This window comes from Lethenteron reissneri, chromosome 56, assembly GCF_015708825.2.
Source record: "Lethenteron reissneri isolate LAM-NWPU_2019-01 chromosome 56, ASM1570882v1, whole genome shotgun sequence".
Taxonomy (NCBI): domain Eukaryota; kingdom Metazoa; phylum Chordata; class Hyperoartia; order Petromyzontiformes; family Petromyzontidae; genus Lethenteron; species Lethenteron reissneri.
In genome coordinates, this window is record NC_083834.1 from 1852584 (window position 1) to 1876203 (window position 23620).

At 53.8% G+C, this 23620-nt stretch overlaps 1 protein-coding gene across 1 annotated transcript; it reads left to right on the forward strand.

Moving 5' to 3' along the window:
• The first annotated feature begins 666 nt into the window (after positions 1 to 666).
• On the forward strand, positions 667 to 21994 carry LOC133356950 (uncharacterized). The gene is made up of 3 exons (XM_061574661.1): positions 667 to 1025; positions 3675 to 6205; positions 11821 to 21994. The coding sequence occupies exons 2-3, from the start codon at positions 3735 to 3737 to the stop codon at positions 16517 to 16519; spliced, it is 7170 nt and encodes a 2389-aa protein (XP_061430645.1). The 5' UTR covers positions 667 to 1025; positions 3675 to 3734; the 3' UTR covers positions 16520 to 21994.
• Positions 21995 to 23620: the final 1626 nt, after the last annotated feature.

Sequence of the window (23620 nt, forward strand, 5' to 3'; positions counted from 1 at the left end):
GGACACACACAGAGAGACACACACGGACACACACACGGACACAGAGAGAGACACACACAGAGAGAGAGACACACACACACACAGCGACACACACACAGAGACACACACGGACACAGAGAGAGATACACACACGGACACAGAGAGACACACACGGACACACGGAATGCCCCACATGTCCATGGCCGCCGCCTCTAATTAGGATTGGGGGCGACCCCGCCGCGCAGGTGAACACGTCCCGGAATGCACGCAGAGCGTCTGGGGTGGTGGGGTGGGGGGGTGGGTGGGTGGTGGGGGGGATGGTGGGGGGGGGCACAATTGGCATCCCCCTCGCCGCACCTCGCCCCCCCCTCGCCCCCCCTTCGCCCCCCCCTCCCTCGCCTCCAACTCAGCACCACACCCCCCAACTCCCCTCCCCCGCCCAGCCCCGTCACCCCCTCCCTCCCTCCCCTCTCCTTTCCCCTCCCTCCCCTCTTCCCCCTTCCCCTCCCTCCCCCCTCCTCCCTCCCCCCTCCTCCCCCTCTCTCCGTGGGTGCCGCCTGCCGCGTCTCGATCAGCACAGGGCCCCGTGCAGGTTCGGGGCGTGTGGGGTGTGGGGGGGTGGTGGGGTGCTCCCGTGTCCCCGCCTGCGTCTCTCTCTGAGCGCCGCGCTCACTCGCTTCTCCTGCTTCTCCTGCTGCGGGTGTCTCCGCGTCGCTCGTCGTCAAACAAGAGCCGCCGACGACGACGACGGAGTCGCTCTCTCGCCACCACACAACCCCGCCCACACCCCTCCCCCCCCCCGGGGTGCACCTGGGCGCACCTGGGCTCACCTGGGCTCGGGCGGAGACTTTAAACACGCAACGCAACTCCGCGGGATAGGTGAGCTGCGGCTAAAGCGTCGACATCTTCATCATCGTCGTCCTCTTCGTCTCAATCAACACGTGGAGTCGTGGTGCTGTGGAGCTGCAGGTGACAACGGCGAGTTCGCGACATCGCCGGGCGGGCCACGGGTGTGCGACATGAGCAGCGGGTGAAGAGAGCGACAGGTGAGCGGTGTGATGACGATGTCGACCCAGCGGTGTGATGACGATGTCGACCCAGCGGTGTGATGACGATGTCGACCCCGCTGGGGTGGGTGGTGGAGTGAGTGGACGGGGACTCGCGCGAGGGGCGACTTCGTGGGCGACTTCGCAAGGGACGACGTAGGCCGACAGCGGGGCGAGGTGGACCAGCGGTGGACGCTTCAGCCAGAAGGGAGCCACCCGGGGGGTTCACGGATTCGTTGATCGACTTCGGTGGCGACCCCACGAGTTGTTTCGTTTTGCCGTCGGCGTAAGGTGACAGGTGACGGTGATGTTCACAGGAACAACAGAGACCCCCCCCCGTGTAGCCTCAACAGACTGTAGGGGCAAGTGCTGTTAGCGAGTAGCAGCACCACCTATGAAGGCCGGCACGGCACGCGAGGGGGGTGGGTGGCCAGCACCACGCCCGGCGGCCTTTGTCTCCCCAGTGACGATGTTTCAACCCACACACAGACAAAGATCCCCCGTATAGCCTTTAACAGACTTTTGGGGCAAGTGCTGTTAGTGAGCATCTATGAAGGCCGGCACGGCACACGAGGGGGCGGGTGGACAGCACCACGCCAGGTGCAAGGCAATGTTTTTACGCACCGCTCCAGGTTGCTCATTTGAGGCTGAGTCGACCTAGGAGAGGCCCAGGAACACCCGGCAAGGTGATGAGGCGGTATGGTGGCGCATTGCAGGCAGAGCCAATTGACAGCGATGAGCAGGTGAATCGGGGGGTGGTGGAACACGGCGTGCGTGCGCGCGCTTTGGGCGAGGTGTTGTCACCGGCACGAATGACCCAACCAGGGGGGCAGCGTGCGAGGAGGCATGTGTGGGTGCAGTGCCGGATGAAGCGAAGTGCGGGGCCTGTAGCATGATGTTATGACCCTAAGTGAAGAAAAAAACACGCAAATATTAAAACGCATAAATGTTTAACTTGCACAGTAAAGTAATTGTATTTTTTCATTTGCTATACGGCCAGATAATAGGACAAATCTCTAACCTTAAACACCCAGTCGTTCGTAAAAGTTGAAGGCAGTATAGTACTATAGTAATAGTGCAGAATCACTGAACCGGAATTGATAGCCTGAAAGCATTTAGCGCGGGGCCCTTGAAAGCGTGGGCCCGTAGCATAGGTAGCTACTACACGTGCAGCTACTAAACGTGCAGCTACTACACATGTAGTAGCTACTACACGTGCAGTAGCTACTACACGTGCAGTAGCTACTACACGTGCAGTAGCTACTACACGTGCAGTAGCTACTACACGTGCAGTAGCTACTACACGTGTAGCTACTACAGATGTAGCTACTACACGTGTAGCTATTACACATGTAGCTACTACACATATAGCTACTTTTGCTACGAGGATAATCCGGCACTGATCACAGCACCGGCCGATTCGCTGCAGCCCCTGACTCACCGGGCGGTCGGTCACCTGCGTGTCGCTCTGCTAGCGCCACTGCTGCTGCTGCTGCTCCTGCCACGGTCACTGCCACTCATTGAATCCTCCGCTTTTACTTTGCTACGAGGATCATCCGCCACTGGGTTGGTGGGTTGGATAGGAAGTTGTTCTACGATCGGTCAACAGTTAGGCAAGGAGGAGGAGGAGGGTCAAACATGCAATCGGTAGAGATGGGCGGGCATCTAGATCGCTGGCAAATTAAAACACGTCACTAGATCACGATCGCGAGCAAATTAAAACACGTGGCGAGATCACGATCGCGAGCAAATTAAAACACGTGGCGAGATCACGATCGCTGGCAAATTAAAACACGTCACTAGATCACGATCGCGAGCAAATTAAAACACGTGGCGAGATCACGATCGCGAGCAAATTAAAATACGTCACTAGATCACGATCGCTGGCAAATTAAAACACGTCACTAGATCACGATCGCGAGTAAATTAAAATACGTCGCGAGATCACAATCGCGAGCAAATTAAGACGACGTCACTAAATTACGATTGCGAGCAAATTAAAACACGTCACTAGATCACGATCGCTGGCAAATTCAAATACGTGATGAGATCACGACCGCGAGCAAATGAAAATACTTCGCGTGTTTAAGATCGCTCGCGCGCATTCACGATTTCCATCGAAACGAGACGACTCAAAAAAAGTGCAGTCAGTTAACCCGGCGATTCGTTTCGACGTCGCAGTCTAGCCCAGCGGTTCTTGACCTGCACTGGACCCTTAATCGTTAACAAATGTACAATGTTAATAGCTACATAGGGTTTGATGAAACAGAGTAAGTTGTCACTTACGTTGCCCCGTGCTTAATTTGTGTTTCGATGATTTACCTTCTAAAAGAATGTGGCCATGTCTCGCACGCCCCGGGCGTGTGTGGTGCACCCCAGGTTAAGAAGAACCACTGGTTTAGAGTATTTGGCTGCAATGAATGTCCACACGATGAGTCACTTCCATGAAGCTATCATTTGTGATCGCCGGGTCTATTCTGAAAAAGAGCTACATAGTTCAGTGTGGCTTTGCGCCTCGTAAAATAAACAATAGTTTAAATAGTTTAGTGGCGTGAGCGAGCGCTTTCAGGGGCATGCACATTTTCCTGTTTACCTGGTCTGGTAAAAATGTGAACGTACCACACTCACACACACTCCCCATCTCTCCAGATCGAGGAAGAAGCCACTGCAGGAGGCGGTTAAAGAGGTGCGAGGGACAGCGCGAGGAGGATGGGCGAGCCCGGGACCTCGTCGACACGGCGCCGCACTGCCACCGCCGCCGCCGCCGTGACCGCAGGTGGCGGTCGCTTCCTGCGCCCCGTTCGCCCCACGGTCGAGGCGCTCGCCGTTCGGGGTCCGTCCCCAGCTCGGCGTGACGACGACGACGACGACCGCGACCGCTGCCGTGGCGGCAGTAGCGGCGGCGGAGCGGCCGGGGAGCGAGCGGCGTGGGGAGACCGCAGAGCGTCGCGAGAAGCCGAAGCCGGGGCTCCGCGGCGAGCGGAGCAACGGGCCGCAGGGGACGATTGGGCCGGAGGAGGAGGCCGCGCCAACGTCCTGCGGGAGGAGCGGCCCGGAGGTCGGCAGAGACTCGGCGGTGCGAGGCAGGAGAACGGCGGAAGAAGGGCACAGCCTCCGGGGGAAGACGAGGGAGAGCCCAGAAAATGGAAGAGATGGGAGGCCGGGAGCCCTGCCCAGGAGGATGCCGGCAGGCGGGAGGCAAGAAGACCTGCCCTGTCTCTGCTTGAAAAGTTCAGGGGTCAAGACGCACTGGTGGAAGCCGACAGTCCTCCCCGTGCAGGATCGAGGAGTTTTCAAAGGAGGGGCACTGAAGGCTCTCTGCAGGAGGAGCCCGCGGCTCAGGCGAGAAGAGGATCGGCGAAGTCTCTCCATGAAGACGCGAGGAGGTTGGAGAGGCGGGCAGCAGCAGCAGCAGGGATTCCCGCCTTCGAGAAGTCCAGGAGCCAGGAGGGATTCTTCGATTCTGACGGTCCTCTCCGTGCAGAGCCCAAAAAGAAGTGGGAGAAGCAGGTAGAAGCTGGGGGTTCTCTCCGCGAAGGCTCCATGAGGTGGGAGAGGCAGGCCATAGCTGGAGGTTCTGTCCGTGAGAAGTCCAGGATTTGGGAGAGGCTAATCGAAGCCGAGAGTCCCGTCCTTGAGAAATCCAGGAGTCAAAGCAGGCCGATAGAGGTCAACGGCTCCCCCCGCGAAGAATCCAGGACATGGAGAGGAAGAATAGCCATCGAGCGTTTCCTGCGAGAGAAGGAGGAACCCGGGACGCAGGGACTTGGGGGATCGGCAGGTCACCGTCTTGGCGAGCCCAGGGATCTTGAAAGGCAAGGGGCTTCAACTTCCCTCCACGAAGATTCCAGGAGGTGGAAGAGACAGGCGACAGCCAGGGTTCCCCTCGTTGAGAAGCCCAGGGGCGATGAGAAACGACTGCACTTGGAAAAAAGTCTTCTCTCTGAGGAAGCCAAGGGGCGGGCAAGGTGGGCAGAAGCTGGCGGTCCTCTCCGTGAAGACTCTAGCGGTTCAAGGAGAGGGCTCGAGGCCGTCCTTCACGACGAGCCCGTGACACGTGGACAAAGAGTATTAGCCGGCCATGCTCTTGAAGAGCCCAGGGGTGTCGAGAGGCGAGGGGTGTCGAGCTCTCTCCACGAAGATTCCGGGAGGTGGAAGAGGCAGGCGGCAGCCGGGGTTCCCCTCGTTGAGAAGTCCAGGGAGTGGGAGAGACGAATGGATCCCGATGGCCCTCCTGCTGAAGTATCCAGGAGTTCGAGAACAACGGGAGCAACTGAGAGCTTCCTGCAGGAGGAGCCCGCGATGCAGGGCAAGAGAGGATCGGCCATTTCCCTCTCCGAAGAACCCAGAAGGTGGGAGAGGCGGGCAGCAGCAGCAAGGATTCCTGTCCTCGAGAAGTCCAGGAGCCAGGAGGGCCTCTTCGACTCTGACAGTCCTCTCCATGCAGAGCCCAGGAGGTGGGAGAAACGGGTAGAAGCCGGGGGCTCTCTCCGTGAAGAGTCCAGTCGGTGGAAGAGGCAAGCATCACCTTGGGGTTCCGTCCGCGACAAGTCCAGGCAACGGGAGACAGAAGCCGACTCTTCTCCTGAGCCTCGAAAGGGCACAGACAATCCCGTGGAGTCGGTGGGCCGGGCCCGCGTGGCCCAACCCTCGATAAGGAGGCCCTCGCAGACGATGGGCGATCAGCCAGGGTCGCCGGAGAAATTGCCGCGGAGAGACTCGGAGGTGTTGGGCAGTCCCAGGCCGGGGATGCTGCCGGCGCGAATGAGGCTTGCGATGCTCCGAGAAAAGCTGGCGTCGGAGGGGATGATCCTGCAGGATTCGAAGAACTTCAGGCTGAAATCCTCGGTCTCGACTGGCAATGGGAACCAGAGCCCTGGGACTGGGGTACAGGCCGGTCAGGATAGCCCGAGCGCCAAGGAGAGTGAGGAGGCAGAGACTGCTACTAAGATTGGGACCGAGACGAAGGCTGACACCAAGGCTAGGATAGAGGCAAGGCCCGAGACTGTGACCAAGGCTGAGACCAAGACTGGGACCAGAACTGGGACTGCTATCGAGGCCCAGGCAGAGCTTCCACGTGGAGTGAAGATGCGGAGCGGATTCGCGTCGGAGGGAGACCGCGATCGGGGCCAGAGGTCAAACCGTGGGGTCGGAGTTCGTGAAGAAACGGCCCCTACCGCGTGAGTACCCGGTTTCCCTCTCCCCAAGGTCATTGGGGTCAGTACTTGCATACATATGCCATCCAGTGTCTATCCACTGCTGGGATAATGCCATACTGTCGGTTCAACAGCATTTTGTTCAAACAAGCCTGACTGCTACTGATGGAACACTGAATGCGGAAACCGGTCCAGAGTTTGGCTCGTGCTGAAACAATCCTGTTGACAGCACGTGCTCCAAGGAGCCTCGCGTGAGGGGGGTGGAGTGGTGTTATCGGGTTGTTCCCCCACCCCTCCTACGGCCCTCTTGAAAATGTGCGAAGGAGCAGGAGACGTCGTCGGCCAATTTCTTAGTTTGCGATGATTGATCATTTATTTGTAGTTGAAGGAAAAAATAAATTAAATAAGCGCAACGCCCACCACACGCACACAAACACATTTCTGGGATTGTTTTGTGTTTCGTAGCCCAAAGCGAAATTCTCTCTCTGTCTGTCTCTCTGGATTGCACACACAAACACTGGGCCACACCAAGACCCCCCGTATAGCCTCAGCAGACTGATGGGGCAAGTGCCGTTAGCGAGCACCTATGAAGGCCGGCACGGCACACGAGGGGGTGGGTGGCCAGCACCACGCCCGGCCGCCTTTGTCTCCCCAGTGACGATGTTTACACACCGCACCAGGTACTCATTTGAAGCGGAGTCGACCTAGGGGAGGCCCGGGACCGGTTCAAAAAATCGTCACTGGTGTTGGCCGTGAGCGGGAATCGAACCCGGGTAGCCAGGTTCGTAGCGCAGCGCGCTAACCGCTACACTACCGCTCCCCACACACACAATGACATTCACACACACTCTGTCTCACACACACTGTCTCACACTCTCTATCTCAGACTCTCACACCCCCACCTGAATGTGAAATGTTGGTTGTCGTCTCTGCATCTACACGGGGAATCGGCAGTGACTTTGGGCGGTGGGGGCTGCGCTTCGACGTCACGGTGGCTAGGAGATGTTAACTACCTCGCCTGGTACACAGGAGGTCGTGGGTGCGATCCCAACCCTGACGCCTGTTGCTGTATATTTGGAGTCTGCGTGTCTCTCTCCCCATGGTCGCGTGGATTTTTCTCGGGGTCCTCCGGTATTACCCTCCACATTTAGAATCAATGACACCACGCGTTTAAAGAGTATTCGGCTGCTATTATAAATTTCCACACGATGATGATTATACGCCAAATTGTTGAGCTATAATTTGTGATGGTCAGATCGCTTGTGAGAGCGACGTCGCAGGTCAGTGGAGCCTTACCTGGTAACATAAAATAAAAACTTTAAATCGAAAATCAAATAAAAACTTTAAATCGAAAATCAAATAAAAACTTTAAATCGAAAATCAAATAAAAACTTTAAATCGAAAATCAAATAAAAACTTTAAATCGAAAATCAAATAAAAACTTTAAATCGAAAATCAAATAAAAACTTTAAATCGAAAATCAAATAAAAACGTTTGAAGGCATTGGGGGGGGGCCTCCACCACTACCCCCCTCCCCCCCCTATGGACAGCCCTGCTTGTGTCTATCACAAGCGGTTGCCACCTCTACGGGTTGGACCCGGACAAAGTCGCAGGGGAATTGGGGCATTCGTGTCCGGCGTGGCGGGATGTTTGCGTGCAGTCGCAGTTGCATATAAGTGGTGCGGTGTTTCGATTTAAAGCTTTGTGACTTCAGGGATTCATCTTCTTGGTTCTTTCGATAAAGTCACGTAGAAGGGAAATAATAAAATAATAATAATATTAGATTATTTCTCTTCTACGTGACTTTACCGAAAGAACCAAGAAGATGGTGCGTTGTTGATTATAGACCGCAGTGCTGACGGAGAAACAGCGTCTGGGCTTGGTCCGCAGTGGACTGGGTGGTAAACCCGAGTCTATCAAACACGTGGCGTTGATTCTAAACGTGGAGGGGGGGAAACCGGGGAGAGAGAGACGCGCAGACTCCAAATAAACAACAGCAGGCGTCAGGGTCCGGATCGAACCCACAACCTCCTGTATACTGGGCGAGGTAGTTAACATCTCATCAGGGTCGGGATCGAACCCACGACCACCTGTATACCAGGCGAGGTAGTTAACATCTCATCAGGGTCGGGATCGAACCCACGACCTCCTGTATACCAGGCGAGGTAGTTAACATCTCATCAGGGTCGGGATCGAACCCACGACCTCCTGTATACCAGGCGAGGTAGTTAACATCTCATCAGGGTCGGGATGGAACCCACGACCTCCTATATACCAGGCGAGGTAGTTAACATCTCATCAGGGTCGGGATCGAACCCACGACCTCCTGTATACCAGGCGAGGTAGTTAACATCTCATCAGGGTCGGGATCGAACCCACGACCTCCTGTATACCAGGCGAGGTAGTTAACATCTCCTGGCCACCGTGGCGCCCAGCAGCAGCAGCAGCAGGGGGAGGAACAGGAGGGAGGGAGATGACAGAAAAACCGGGTCGGCAGAGACACGACAAGCCAGTTTGAGATACAGTACAACGCTGTGTGCGTGTGGAGGGAGCGGTGGTGCAGTGGTTAGCGCTACGCTGTGCTACGAACCCGGCGACCCGAGTTCGATTGCCGCTCACGGCCAACACCGGTGATGATTATCACATGAACAGATCTCTGGGCCACCCTTAGGTTGACTCAACCTCAAATGAGTACCTGGTGCGGCGTTGTAAATTCATCGGCACTGGGGAGACGATAACGGCCGGGCGTGATGGTGTTGGCCACTCACCCTTTCGTGTGCCGTGCCGGCCTTGATAGGTGCTCGCTAACAGCACTTGCCCCAACACTCTGTGAAGGCTATACCCCGGGGCTGTCTTTGTCTTTGTGTATCTGTGTGTGTGCTAAGCAATTATGGGAGCGGTTAGTGCCGTGGTTCGCGCTACGAACCCGGCGGCCCGAGTTCAATTCCCGCTCACGGCAGCCAACACCACCATTGACGATATTCTAAACCGGTCCTAGGCCTCCCCTAGGTCGACTCAACCTCAAATGAGTACCTGGCGCGCGGTGTTGTAAAATCATCGCCACTGGGGAGACAAAGGCGGCCGGGCGTGGTGGTTGCTGGCCAGCCACAGCAGTGCCGGCCTTCACAGGTGCTCGCCAGCTCCTCGACACGGGCAGCACACGCCCCAAGTCTGTGGGAGGCGGGGGGATCCTTTGTGTCGTTGTGCGTTGCCCAGCAACGCCCCACGTGTGTTTACCACGCGGGCGGGCGGTGGCTCAGCCAATGGGGGGCGGCACATGCGCAGCTGTAGGCGCTGAAGGTCAACCCGAGTGACCTCACCCGCGCCACGGAGTCCAAATGGCATTTTTTTCACCCCCCCCCCCCACTCAATCGTTCATTTTTCGGACGTCCTGCGCCAGTTTTGTTTAGGCCCCCCACTAACGCCCCCCCCTAACGCCCCCCCTAACGTCCCCCCACCCCCCGCGTCCCCCACTGAGGTGCAGTAAGCCGTAAATGCATCCGTGTTCGACGTATGTGTTATGTACGGGCGTGTGCGTTGAACTTCCTTCTCACTGTACGTAGCCAACCGCGCTAATCGGAGGTGTGGGGGAAGTCCATCAAACTCAACACAACAACAACAACAAGCAGCTTTAAAGAAATTAGTTTGTCAATTTAGACGGTCGAGACTGGAGACGGAGTGACAGCCAAGAAGGGTCCCACCCCCTCAACTCTCTACAAAGTTACGGGTCGTCTGCCAAGAGCATTACAAAGCTGCAGCTTGTGTACAACATTCTCTGGCGCGTGTCGTGGCGGGGCACGGCAAGATCCGACCGTGTCCGTCCAGTGCTCGCTGAGCTGCATTAGCTTTCGCTTGCCGAACGAACACATACCAAGGTCGCACTGATCACACACACGAGGTGCTTGTCACAAAGTCACCCACAATGCCTTGCTAATCTCGTCAAGGAACATAAACCATCACGCGAATTCCGGTCATCCTTACAGCGGCTTTTGTCTGACCATCGAACAAAGATCGGTGGTCACCGCATCGCGCGGCGCCTTCGGATGCGCTTCTGCGGCCGTCTGTAATGGGTTTAGGCACTTTTAAATCATCTATATTGAAAAGATTTTCTTTAGAACTGCTTTTTGTGTTTTAGTTTGTTGATCTTCTCCCGCACCTCAGATTGGCACGGTTGGCTGCGTACGGTGCGAAAGTCGTTCAACACACGTGCATGCGCCCGTAGTTAATTCTCGCCCACTTGCTGCGGTATTATTTATTACATTCTAAATTTGTTTTAACAACGGCGCAAGCGTTTTAACGAGTCGGTGTTAGTCCAGTAGGCCGCTTTCCATTACGTACTCCGTAGGGCAATAATGATAATGACGAAAAATTATAATAATCACCAACTCGCAAACTTTCCCATTGCGAGAGGCACTCGCTGCACTGCCGAGTTACCATTATGGACAGAATTTAATTATTGGGCACGCCAAGATGGCGCATATGCAAACGAAACTATTTAAACTATATATTTTATCTTACCATGTGAGGGCCACTGATCTATGTAGCACTTCTTGAGAAGCGACCTGTCCATCGCAAACGACAGCTTTAACGAAGTGGCTCATCACGTGGACATTTATAGCAACAAACGAATACTTAAAGTCTAAACGCATGTTGATTCTAAATGTGGCGGGAAAAAAATTGATGACCCGGGAGAAAAATCCATGCGACCATGGGGAGAGATATAGAGACACGCAAAATACAAATATACAGTTTAGCACGCAGGCGTCACGGTCGAGATCGAACCCACAACCTCCCGCATACCAGGCGAGGGAGTTAACATCTCCGCGGCGTATGTGCCTCGCGGCGAAAGCGATTTCAAAGGCTGGAAACATCGCCTTCGCAATTACGGTGACGGCTGTGGCTCTTTCGAAAGCAAAACAGTGCCAAACATAGCCATCGCGGCCACGACCACAGCTCGAGGCCTGGAAACAAGAGTACAGTAAAGCTGACAAAACCAGAGTTGGCTTTACCCTGTCTGGCAATAAAACAGGTTGTATTGAGATGTTCAAACACCAAAATAGATGACGCACCTTTTGAAAGTCATAAAGTGTACATTAACCACACATATTTGTGGCAAAACATGCAAGCGAACATACTCTGATAATAATGTACGCATTGTATTTGAAACTGATTGGCCTACGCCAGAGACCGCCTTTTTCATGGCCTTGTCTCACCACCTGTTAGCCCGGCGAACACCAAAATGCGAACAGTACAAAGGCAATGTAAGTATCAAAGTATTAGGAGCTCTGATTGAGTAGTTATAGCTACGGGACTTTTTGCCAAAATCAACGTGTGCCTAATGCAGACTTGATGCCTTGCAGTATGTGTATCATTTGTTTGGTGTTTGAGCATTTGAACACAACTCCTGTTTTATTGCCAGAATGGGTAAACACCGATTCTCTTTTTCATTTTTTTTTTGATACTGGCAAAATAAAGGTCCCATGGATAGAGTACAGCAACACCCCCATTTATGTCTCCCCCCACCCTTTTACGTCCTTGCGCAAATATTTAGTAATTTCCTTACGATGAGTGAGAATTGTTGCACCGGAACGTTCTGATTCACGACAAACCTTTTTTGTTGTTGTTGCACCTTTCATTAGATCTCGCACGGCCGACCTCTGCTCGCCCACGGAGGACATCGTCAAGCAGTCGGCCCGCCGCATCATCGGCGACTACCTGACCCAGCCTCGGCCCATCCACAAACCGCTCCACGCCAATGATGACGGAGGCAGTCCAGAAGATGCGCCGCGGGAGGCGAAGGCACGACCCTCCGGCGAGAGCGGCAGCGGCTCGGCGGCGACATCGAAGGAGGGTGTTCACAACGGCGGGGGGGGGCCCTGGCACGGCCGACGGGCAGAGGAAGTGGACGTCCTGGCGAGTCGCACTTCCCGGCCGACGGATGATCGCTCGGCGGCGGCAGTGGCGACACATTCCGGGCGCCGCTACCGAAACGGTGAAACGCCGAGCCCGAGCCGTGGCGAGCGAGAGGGCGGCACGCTCAATGGCTTGGCGGGGAGAGCAGCGACAGCGTCCGAGGTGTGCCCGGCAGGCCCGGCCGACGCGTCCGATGATTCGGTGGGCGAGGGCAAGATCGGCCGCGAAGGCAAAATAGGCGGCAGGGGGTCGTCAGCCCCGAAAAAGGAGAGCCACGTGGAGGGTCGGGGTTCACCGTACAGAAAGGTGGGGCTACGGAGGCACGGGCAAATGGTCGGCACGGAGGAAGTGGGACGCCAAGAGGAGGGTGTCGGACACGAGGAGGAGCTTGGGTACCGCAAGGGACACTTCAAAGGCCCGGCGTTGGGGCACCTCGAAGGCCCAGCATTGAGCAACAAGGAAGGGTTAACGTTCCCTCAGGAAGGCCTAAGGGAGAAGAAGGACGTTGGAAATGTGAGGGAAGGCCTAAGGCACGTGGATGGTGGTGAACGTAAGGAGGTCAGAGATTATAACATGGAAGGATTAACTTATCAATCAGAAGACAAGGAAGGCTTGAAGAAGGAACATTTGAAGACAGAAAGTCCCACGGCTAAACAGGAAGGCCTAAGCGACCAGAGAAGCCTGAAGGACAATGAGAGAGCAAAAGTTTACAGAACGGGAAAAACGTGGGTCAAGAGCCTCCAAGCAGATGACGAGGGTCTGGTGGTACCCGTGAGGAGGAGATTGAGATATGGGGAAGAGCTCATCGCCAGCAATGACCTCAATTATAAAGTCAAAGACGCAGGTGACCCGGAAGCTCAAGTTGACACAAAGAGCCAAGGGTACCAAACGGAAGACGTAGGAACCAAGGAAGACCTGTCGGATGAGGAGGCCGAGGATAAGGACAGTTCAAGGTACAAGGCAAGCCTGGTCCACGTACGTGTCCAACCAGAGTGCAACAGAGAAGACGAACTGCAGGGCAGAGATCAGGTGCACAGAGGAGATGGCCTGTCTAAGAGTGAACTCGCGATCGACAGGAGAGACCCAGAGTTCACGCAGCAGGACGAGAACCGGGTCGGGGGGTCAGACTCTGAGAAGGGCGAGCCGCGGGATGATCCCGGAGTCCGGCGGGGCAAACGAGATCAGGCCATCAGCGGGGACGATGAATCTCGCCGAGGCTACGGCCTCATGGGCGAGGAGGGAGAGGAGGAGGAGGAGCAGTGGCCTGCGTACGAACGGGAAGATGACGCTCGTCAAAGGGATGGTGCCGGCGACAGCAGCGGCCTGACAGGCGATGCACAGGGCATGGGTGATGATTACAAACAGCGACCGTCCACGACGGAAGATCAAATGAAGAAGGAAGGCTTTACTGGTGGGGAAGATGTGGGACTGAGCCACAAGCACGCGTGGGCGCACGCTATAGATAAGGAAAGTCTGGCAGACAAAGCACAGAGCCTAGACGATGGGCACACATTCAAAGCGTCGGTGTATAATGAGCAAAGAGAGAATGAAGGTTTCACTGGTGGGGATGATTTAGGACTGAGATTTAACAAAGTTTGGGTAAGCGATGGAGAAAATCGTGGTTTGACGAGAAAAGCACAGAGCCTAGACGATGGCCATACATTCAAAGCGTCGGTGTATAATGAGCAGATAGTGAATGAAGGTGTCACTGGTGGGGATGATTTAGGACTGAGTTTTAAGAAAGTTTGGGTTAGCGATGGAGAAAATCGTGGTTTGACGAGAAAAGCACAGAGCCTAGACGATGGACACACATTCAAAGCGTCGGTGTATAATGAGCAAAGAGGGAATGAAGGTTTCACTGGTGGGGATGATTTAGGACTGAGATTTAACAAAGTTTGGGTAAGCGATGGAGAAAATGGTGGTTTGACGGGCAAAGCACAGAGCCTAGACGATGGCCATACATTCAAAGCATCTACAAAGGACCACCAACGAGATGAGGAAGGTTTCACTGGTGGAGATGACTTGAGACTGGGTCACAAGACTGCTTGGGCACACAATATAGATACAAATAGTCGAGCTGACAACGCACACAGCGCAGACTCTGATTTTAAACACCAAGTGTCTCCGAAGAAAAATAAAATGGAGGAGGAAGGTTCCACTAATGGAGATGATTTAGGAGTGAGCCGTAAGAACACATGGGCGCACAGTCTAGATACGAAGAGTCTAGCAGACAACGCACGGAGCCCAGATGATGGCCACACATTCAAAGCATCAATGTATGAAGACCAGAGAGAGAAGGAAGGTTTCACTGGCGGGGACGATTCAAGACTGAGCCTCAAGAGTGCGTGGGTGCCCGCGAAAGATACAGATAGTCCAGCTGACAACACACACAGCCCAGACTCTGATTACAAACACCAAGCCTCGACAAAGGAAAATCAAACGGAGAAGGAAGGATCCATTGATGGAGATGATTTAGGACCGAGCCACAACAAAGTTTGGACACACGACCCAGAACATCATGGTTTGACGGGCAAGGCACAAAGTCTAGACGATGGCTCCACATTCCAAGAGTCTACAAGGGACGACCTAAGAGACCGGGAGGGTTTCACCGATCCGCACAATGTTGGACCAAGGCACGAGAGCGATTGGGCACGTGGCACACAACAGCCCCGCGAAGACGACGGGGAACGGCTGCGAGAGGAGGGCGGCGAGCCATTTATAGGCGAAGGCCCGAGTGATGGAAATGGAGGCTTTGAACCGAAGCGTGGCGCAGACCACGGTGAGGTGAAAGTCGAGATCAATGGCACGAGCGACGACGGCACGAGCGACGGCACAAGCAGCGGCATGCTGCGCAGGAGTTTCGGGCACAGCTCCTCCGCAGAAGAGGAGCCTGCGCGCCAAGATGAAGATGGCTTCGGAATCGATGGCGCCGGCAATGATTGGGAAGATGTCACGGCGCGCGTGCCCGCGGTCGTGCCACGGAGACACCCGCACGGCGGCGATGACGATAACGTGATGCCCGAGAATGTTCACAACGGTGGCTCCGGCTATGAAGCACCGGGAGAGAATTCCGACGGTGAGGGGAGACATGACGACGATGGGAAGAGCGACGCGGGCCACAGCACGGCCGGGTCAGCTTCGGCGAACGCCGGCTCCAGTCCGGTGTTCAGAAAGCCCTGTCTGGCAGATGACGATCGCACAGCGCTGGAAAACTCAGATGACGGTCGGCCTCTGCCTGACGGCAATAAATCCAGAGGCTCGGATTCCACAAATTACCGCATTGGTTCACGGGAGAATGATTTCACCAGGTCCGGTGAAAGTCACGGGAGGGTCGAACCCCTCAATGATAACGCCGTGTGGCTCAACGGAGGGACTGTAGCTGCGAATGGCACTGGCTCGGATAACCTTCCACAAATCCTCGACTCCTTTAAAGACGTTGATGGCACGGTAGTTGCTGATGAAGGCAGGGAAGGCATCGAGGTGAGCGACCGCGCGCAGGGGCCCAAAGCGAATGGGGCGGATGCCCCCGGCGCGTCGCCCGCTCACGGAGACGCGGCACCCCGAGGCGACAGCGGCTCGACCAGTGGAGTCTCGAGCCCGCAGTGGGTGGACTATTTCATAGACAGCGGGTCACCTGACTACGACGACGTTCACGGCACGTTTGCGCATGTGCCGATTGTCGGCCCTGCCCCCGGAGGCCACGTGGCACCACGCGACGACGGCACGAACCCCTTTCTCTTCGTGCACGACGCCGTCGGGCAGGAAGCGGATGCAGACGGGTGCGGCGGACGCGGCATTTGGAGCGCCCTGTTCGCCGGGGGCAAGCCGTGTGCCGGGCGGTTCTTCGAAGGCCCAGAGGACGACCTGGAGAATCTCCCGGACTGGCTTAGGAGCATCGGCCCCTCTCCGAATCCCCTGCCCCTTCCAAGGAGTTCAAGGGACCGCCCCCCACGCCAGAGGCATTGGCAGCTTTACAAATTCCTCCCTCCCATCAAGGAGGAGGTGGAGATTCGCAAGCGGCCGCCACCGATCGTCATTACTCCTCCGGCGGCCACCATCTTGACGGCGGCGACGGCGGTGGCGCAAAAGACGCCGGATACGATTCCGCCGGCGCTGGCTTCCAACGCCGTGGGTTCACCGTTGCTGCCACGAACGCCAACCTTTGACAAGTACAGGCCACACGAGAACTTCTCGGCAGTCGTGTCCAACTCCAAGCAGTCCTACATGGACATGATCTCCAAGATCAAGGCGCGGCCATCCCGCTTCGCAAAGGAAGGGGTTTATTTTCAATCCAAAGATGGGTTTGGCAGGTTACCCTCGGCCAAGGGACAGAATTACGGTTATTCTTTCTCCCGATCACTGGACAGTGCGGAAGATCTGGAGGAGAAACCTTCCGCGGAGGAGCAAGTCGCTCGCGAGGACTAGCGGGCTGCGATGAGATTTCTAACGAGTAACACCAGCTGGTGCGGTGACCTTGAGCAGTATCATTGAAAATGTGGCGTCGAAAAAGTATTTTGAGGAGCAATGCAAACCGAGAGTTTGGGGCAATGAGATTGAGTAAGCACCGTAGATGAGCAGGTACATCCGTCCATACATCCCTCTGTGTGTGCGCGTGTCTGTACACAGACTTACGTGGGTAGCGGGAATGTAGGGGCTGGCGCGCAGTGTGCTGCAAACCCGAGACGATTATCTGAACGGGTTCTTGGGCCTCCCATAGGTCAACTCGGTCTCAAATGAGTACCTGCTGCCGTGTTGTAGACATCGCCACAAGGGAGATAATGGCGGCCGGGCGTGGTGCTGGCCACCCACCTCAAGTACTGTGCCGGCCTTCCAAGGTGCCGCTCGCTCACAGCACTTGGCCCCACAGTCTGTTGTGCCTACTCGGGGTGTCTTTGTCTTGTACACATACAGTAATTAGAATGGGTGACAAATGTGGTGTCATTGAAAAGCGTAATGAATGCCAGAATTTTAGAATAAGATAATCCTTCACGGCCCTTTAGTCAGCCTAACGTTGGATGAAGGTCTCTCCACGCCGTGTGAGTCAATAGGGGGGATTGACCATACCTCACCGCGCCGGTCAGCGTGGGTTTGGTGAAGTTGGGGGGGGGGGGGTGCCCAGTTCAGGTACGGCGTGGTCAGGTCCCTCATCTAGCAGTGGATTGACAAACGGGCTGCGCACATACTGTACGCATATTGTACGTGGTCACTTTGGTGGTGGAACTCAGTGCTTAAGACTAGTTGTTGGTATTTTTTCATTATTTTGTCAGAGGTAATCGAATGTTGCCTTCATTTTGTCGTCGTCGTGCAAGATCTCAAAAGGTGTTGTTGCGTAATCACATACCTGTCAACCCCTTATCAGTGCCGACCCTCATGGGATCTCCGTTGCCAGTACCAAAATATGATCATAGGTTTTTCCCCTTTTTTCTGGCAACAAAACAGCTGTTAAGATGTTAAAACACCAAACTGAAACCTGTTACGAGTAATCACGCCTACATTAACCACAATGCTTGTGGTCAGAATGCAAACAAAAACACACTCTGATAATATATGCATTGTCCTACCTTATTACAGACAAATTCAGACCTTATTGGTCACTCAACGTTCATCCTACGAAGTCCCATCACAAGGGAGAAACACAAAATCAATAGGTCAAAAAACGAACGCTTTTTACTCAATTTCCCTGCACAAGAATACGGGTAAACAATACGAGTTGACGCGTACTGACATCAGCTGCGTCAGCGCCACGTGGTATCGCGTGCACGCACAGTCCAGCGAGTCCTCGTTTAACGCGGTAGACGCGTTCCTGAACAGTGCCTCGTTAAGCGAAAACAACGTCCCCGTGAGTTATGCAATGACGATCAGGTTTGACGAGGTACCGTGTCGCTACTACGACTATGCGCGCACGGTAAGAAGCAGAGGTCGCAAACGGGTTTTGATTCCTTACCCGTACCCGGCCGCACCAGGGTCACAAACGGGTACCCGTACCCTATCCGATACCCGGCTACCCGTACCCGGCCGGGTATCGGGTAGGGTACGGGTACCCGATTGCGACCTCTCGGATGAAGCCATGTTGCAGGCGCGGGTGGGTTTATTCTAGGAACTTGAATTGTGAGAAGAGACAAGACGTTGTCTCTTCTCGCCGTACCCGGCTGCACCAGGGTCGCAAACGGGTACCCGTACCCGGCCGGCTACAGGTAGCCGGGTATCGGGTAGGGTACGGGTATCGGGTACCCGATTGCGACCTCTGGTAAGAAGGCGCGACACAGAGCCGAGGGTACGTCGCCGCTGCGTTACCGTATCACTCCTTAAGAAGGTTGTTCGTCGTTGACCGCTCAGAAACCGCGTTACAACGGGGGGCGGGTGGCGTTGTGCGAGGAAGTGTTCCCGAATGAAAGGGCCGCGTCGTTCGGGCGAACACCGGCCGCGCGTTAAGCGAGGACTCGCCGACGGGTGTGCCGGCACATCCGTCGAGTTCCCCGGTGATTTCACACCGGTTCCTATTCCTGTACGGCTGCGGTGTGTCCGCAGAGGTGGGCAAACGGCAATGGGTGAGTGGTCGGTGCGCCGCAACTACGGGCCCGGCGACCCGAGTTCGATTCCGGCTCGCAGCCGACATCGACGACGAATACATCTGAACCTTGTCCCGGAACTCCTCCTTGGCGTTAAATGCGTAGCTGGTGCTGTGTGTGAACATCAGGGGAGACAAAGGCGGCCAGGCGAGGGGTTGGGCGTCCACCCCCTCGTGTGCTTTGCCGGCCTTCATCGGTGCTCGCTCACAGCACTTGCCTCGACAGTCTGTTAAGGCTACACGGGGGATCTTTGTGTTTGTGAGTGAGGTGTGTCAGTGAACGTGGGCTGTATAACGAATGGGTATCATACCGGGACAGCTACATTTGCATTTCCATCGCTGCTTATACATGCACGTATGTATGTTGAACTTCTTTCGCACCGTACGTAGCCAACCGTGCTAATTGGAGGTGTGGGGGAAGGACAACTAAACACAACAATCTAGATGATGATTTAAAAGTGCATAGCTCCCAGCGGCTTACTAATATCGGACAGTAGAGCGTTAAAAACGGCCGTAGAAGCATATCTGAGAGCGCGCGATACAGTGACCGTCTTTAATAAATATATAATAACAAATGTAATACACTCCGGTTAGAAAACCAATTAACCCCTTCCGATATGTTGAGGTGTGCGCGCTGCTGCCTAATCCTGGCTACACACATATTCAATTACCCTGGTGACTCACACACGCGCGCCAACCGCTCCCGCACGTCAGTATTTACTTCTGAGTGAAGAGGAGGCCAACATCCCTTTTCCACTGCGCAAACCGAGCCGTGCCAGAGCCCTTGCCAGCCGGGCGTGGCACACGAAAGGCACCGGGGGTTGGGTTTTCCATTGCGTAAGCCGAGCCGTGCCGTGCTCACTGACGTCGCGTGCATCGAACGAGTCAAGACGCGCGTCCAGGGACTCGACTTTCGAACTTTCAGAGAAACGAACTTTCAGAGATACGAACAAACCTTCACGGATATCCAGTTGAACGTTCAGACCAAGAGTCGTACGTTCAACCGACCCGCACAATAGATGGCAGTGGTGGCATCTCCATCTGTGGAACATGAAGAACCAGTGGTATCTACATCTACAGAACATGACGAACCAGTGGCATCTACATCTACAGAACATGACGAACCAGTGGCATCTACATCTACAGAACATGAAGAACCAGTGGCATCTACATCTACAGAACATGAAGAACCAGTGGCATCTACATCTACAGAACATGAAGAACCAGTGGCATCTACATCTACAGAACATGAAGAACCAGTGGCATCTACATCTACAGAACATGAAGAACCAGTGGCATCTACATCTGCAGAACATGAAGAACCAGTGGTATCTACATCTACAGAACATGAAGAACCAGTGACATCTACATCTACAGAACATGACGAACCAGTGGCATCTACATCTACAGAACATGAAGAACCAGTGACATCTACATCTACAGAACATGAAGAACCAGTGGCATCTACATCTACAGAACATGACTAACCAGTGGCATCTACATCTACAGAACATGACTAACCAGTGGCATCTACATCTACAGAACATGACGAACCAGTGGCATCTACATCTACAGAACATGAAGAACCAGTGGCATCTACATCTGCAGGAGATGATACAACTTTAAAGCCCTTCCCCTTGTTTAGTTTACACGCCATACAACGTGTTTTAAATAGACAGGAGTAAAGTTGGACTTACGAACAAATCGACTTACGAACAGACCTCTGGAACCTAACTCGTTCGTAAGTAGAGGAGTCCCTGTAGTTGACGACCGGGTGACTCCACACATGGCGTTACCGACTGATTTTGCGCGCGCAACGAACGCCATCGTCAACCCTGGCTCTCCCCCTGGCCTCTGCTTGTAGGAGGTCGTGGGTTCGATCCCGACCCTGATGCCTGCTGCTGTATATTTGGAGTTTGTGGTGTTTATCTCTCCCCGTGGTTGCGTGGCGTTTTCTCTGGGTTCCCTCCACATTTAGAATCAGCATCACGCGTTTGGAGTATTTGGCTGCTACGTGATCACGATGATCATGATGATAAGCCACTTCGTCGAGCAATCATTTGTGGCCAGGTCGCTTCTGAAAAAGAGCTACATAGCTCAGCGGGCCTTACCTGGTAAACTACAAAATAGTTTATAGCTTTAGTTTGGGCCCGTGAAGCTAGCAGCGTAGCACGGCTTAGTTTTTCGGCTCGGAAAACAGGCTGTGGAAAAACTACCCGTACCGCGCTGGCTCGGTTCGGATGTGGCAATGGAAAAGGTGTTATTATTATTTTTGGGGTTTCCTATTCGTTTGTTGCATTAACCACGATGTGTCTCGTCTCAAACATAAAAAAAAACTCATCAGTATTGAAATGAATGATTAAATATCGCGTTGTCGTGTTAACCTCTTTTGCTGCTTGTGACCCTCACGGCACGGGGAGGCCTTCATCTAGCGGTGGATTAGCAAACGGTTTGTAACCTCGTACAATATCCGGGCGCTGGTGGCTATGCTGCCGCGCGTGTGGCCTGTAACCCAGCCCCCCTGGAAACAGCGGGGGGGCGGTGGATGGATCACAACAACAACCGCCGTTCTCCGCCAAGTGGAGGCGACGTCGCCAAGTCGCTTGTGCCAGGCTAGGTGCACTTTGAAACTCCCTCCCTGACATTGCGGGGCGTCGATGTCGCCGCCGTGTTCCCGGCTTTCGTCGACGGGCACGGCGGGCAGTACAGCAAGTGGGTTCAGTTCCATCCGTGCCGGGATCGAGTGTAACCCACACAAGCTGGGGTTTCTCTGGGAAGTCCAGGCTTCCACCCACCCCCCACGTGTGTCAACAATGAGTGCAATTTGGCTGAGAACGTCTTAATATATATAGTTAATATATACACACGTAAGGGACGGCAGAGCTCGGGAAATTGTTGGTCGTGCTGCCTCGTCGCGTGGCTGCCGTCTTCCCGCTCGTCCGTAAATTATGCGGCAGTGGTTCGACTCCAAATTTGCACGATGTCGCTCGATACAACAAAAAATATAAATATATATTAATAAAATGTGTTAAGTGCGTGCCTTATGCTATTTTTAAAAAATGATGTATCCACGGTCCCTTAAAGGCGTGTACTTTTTGAATATGTGGTGTAATTATAACGGGACAGTGGTTGTCCCTTGGATGGGGCGACTGGCCCCCCGCCATAGCAATGTGGAATTTCCGCCATTGGCACGCGGGGTTGCGAATGTTTGAGTGCAACGCTTCACCGGTGCAAACTGAAATTAATTCATTTTTTTTCTCTCTCTCTGTGTGCTTCACACAAAATGTTCATATCAACCTTGCATGTGTAATAAACACGTGGTGGGGATTTTATTGTGCTTTACGCGTCCATGTATGTCACTGTGTTGAACTTATTCCGCAAACGAGCGTAGCCAACCGTGGCCAATCGGAGGTGGGCCACGGAGATGAATTACACTTACAAATATTCCTGAAGCACACAAACGCCTCATGTGCCCGTAGCACAACCCCAGTAGCCACTGATTAATTCGTTTCTCAGTCCGCTTGTCCTGGTGAGGTCCTGGTGAGGTCCTGGTGAGGTCCTGGTGAGGTCCTGGTGAGGTCCTGGTGAGGTCCTGGTGAGGTCCTGGTGAGGTCCTGGTGGGGATCACGGCAGCAGCGTGTTGAGACATCTCCCTTTCCTTGGCGGCAGACTCCACCACTACATTACTATACACTACATTACTATACACTACAATATACACTACACTATACACTACTTTACTATACACTACATTACTATAAACTACACTATACACTACACTATACACTACATTACTATAAACGACAATAAACACTACAAAATACACTAAACTATACATTACACTATACACTACATTACTATACACTACAATATACACAACACTATGCATTACACTATACACTACATTCATATACACGACAATATACACTACACTAGACACGACACTATACACTACATTACTATACACAACTATACATTACTACACTATACACTCCTATACATTGTGCTACTATACACTATAACATACACTATTATACACTACACTACTAGACACTACATTACTATACACTACAATATTATACACTACACTACTTTCCACTAGACTACTATATATGTGCGCGGGGTCAGTAAGCAACAAGGGTAAACGATACAAAAACCTTCCTGGCTGGCTGTGTCGGGTGGTGGCGGGTTTAACGACACATGCATTCACCATTGGAACCTCATTTGCCAGTAAAAATAGGATAATTGGTTTTTTACCCTTCTATCTGGCAACAAAACTGACACCTTTTTACAAAGAGTCATGTTTGCATAGGCCACAATACCTGCAGTCGTAATGCAAACAAAAAACACAACTCTGATAATGTATGCACTGTCCTTGAAGTTGATTGGTCCACACCCGAGACAGCTTTCCTTAGAGCCTTGTCTCACATGGCGTCATCTGGTCCAACCCATGTGAGACTAGGCTCTAAGGAAAGCTGTCTCGGGTGTGGACCAATCAACTTCAAGGACAGTGCATACATTATCAGAGTTGTGTTTTTTGTTTGCGTTATGACTGCAGGTATTGTGGTTTATGCAAACATGACTCCTTGTAAAAAGGTGTCAGTTTTGTTGCCAGATAGAAGGGTAAAAAACAAATTGACACATGCCTTTTCACGCAATCCAACCCCCCCCCCCAAAACACAACGAGATCATGGACTACAGGAACACACGACAGGCGCGCAAAGTAGAAGAAAGAGGGTGAGAGCAAGTCGCTCAATGTAAGTCATTAGCAAGTTGGATGTTAAAGTGTACAGCTCCCAGTGGGCTTCCCGATATCGGAAGAGCGTTCCAGACGGCCGCAGAAGCGCATCTGGAAAAGCACCGCGCGACGACGACGATGACGACGTGGTGACGATGACGACGACGATGATTATGTGGTGACGACGACGATGACGACGACGGTGACGACGACGATGATG

Coding starts and splice junctions, on each gene's coding strand:
- LOC133356950 (XM_061574661.1), top strand. CDS start 3,735: ATGGGCGAGCCCGGGACCTCGTCGACACGGCGCCGCACTGCCACCGCC. Junction 6,206..11,820: donor GAAGAAACGGCCCCTACCGC/GTGAGTACCCGG, acceptor ACCTTTCATTAG/ATCTCGCACGGCCGACCTCT.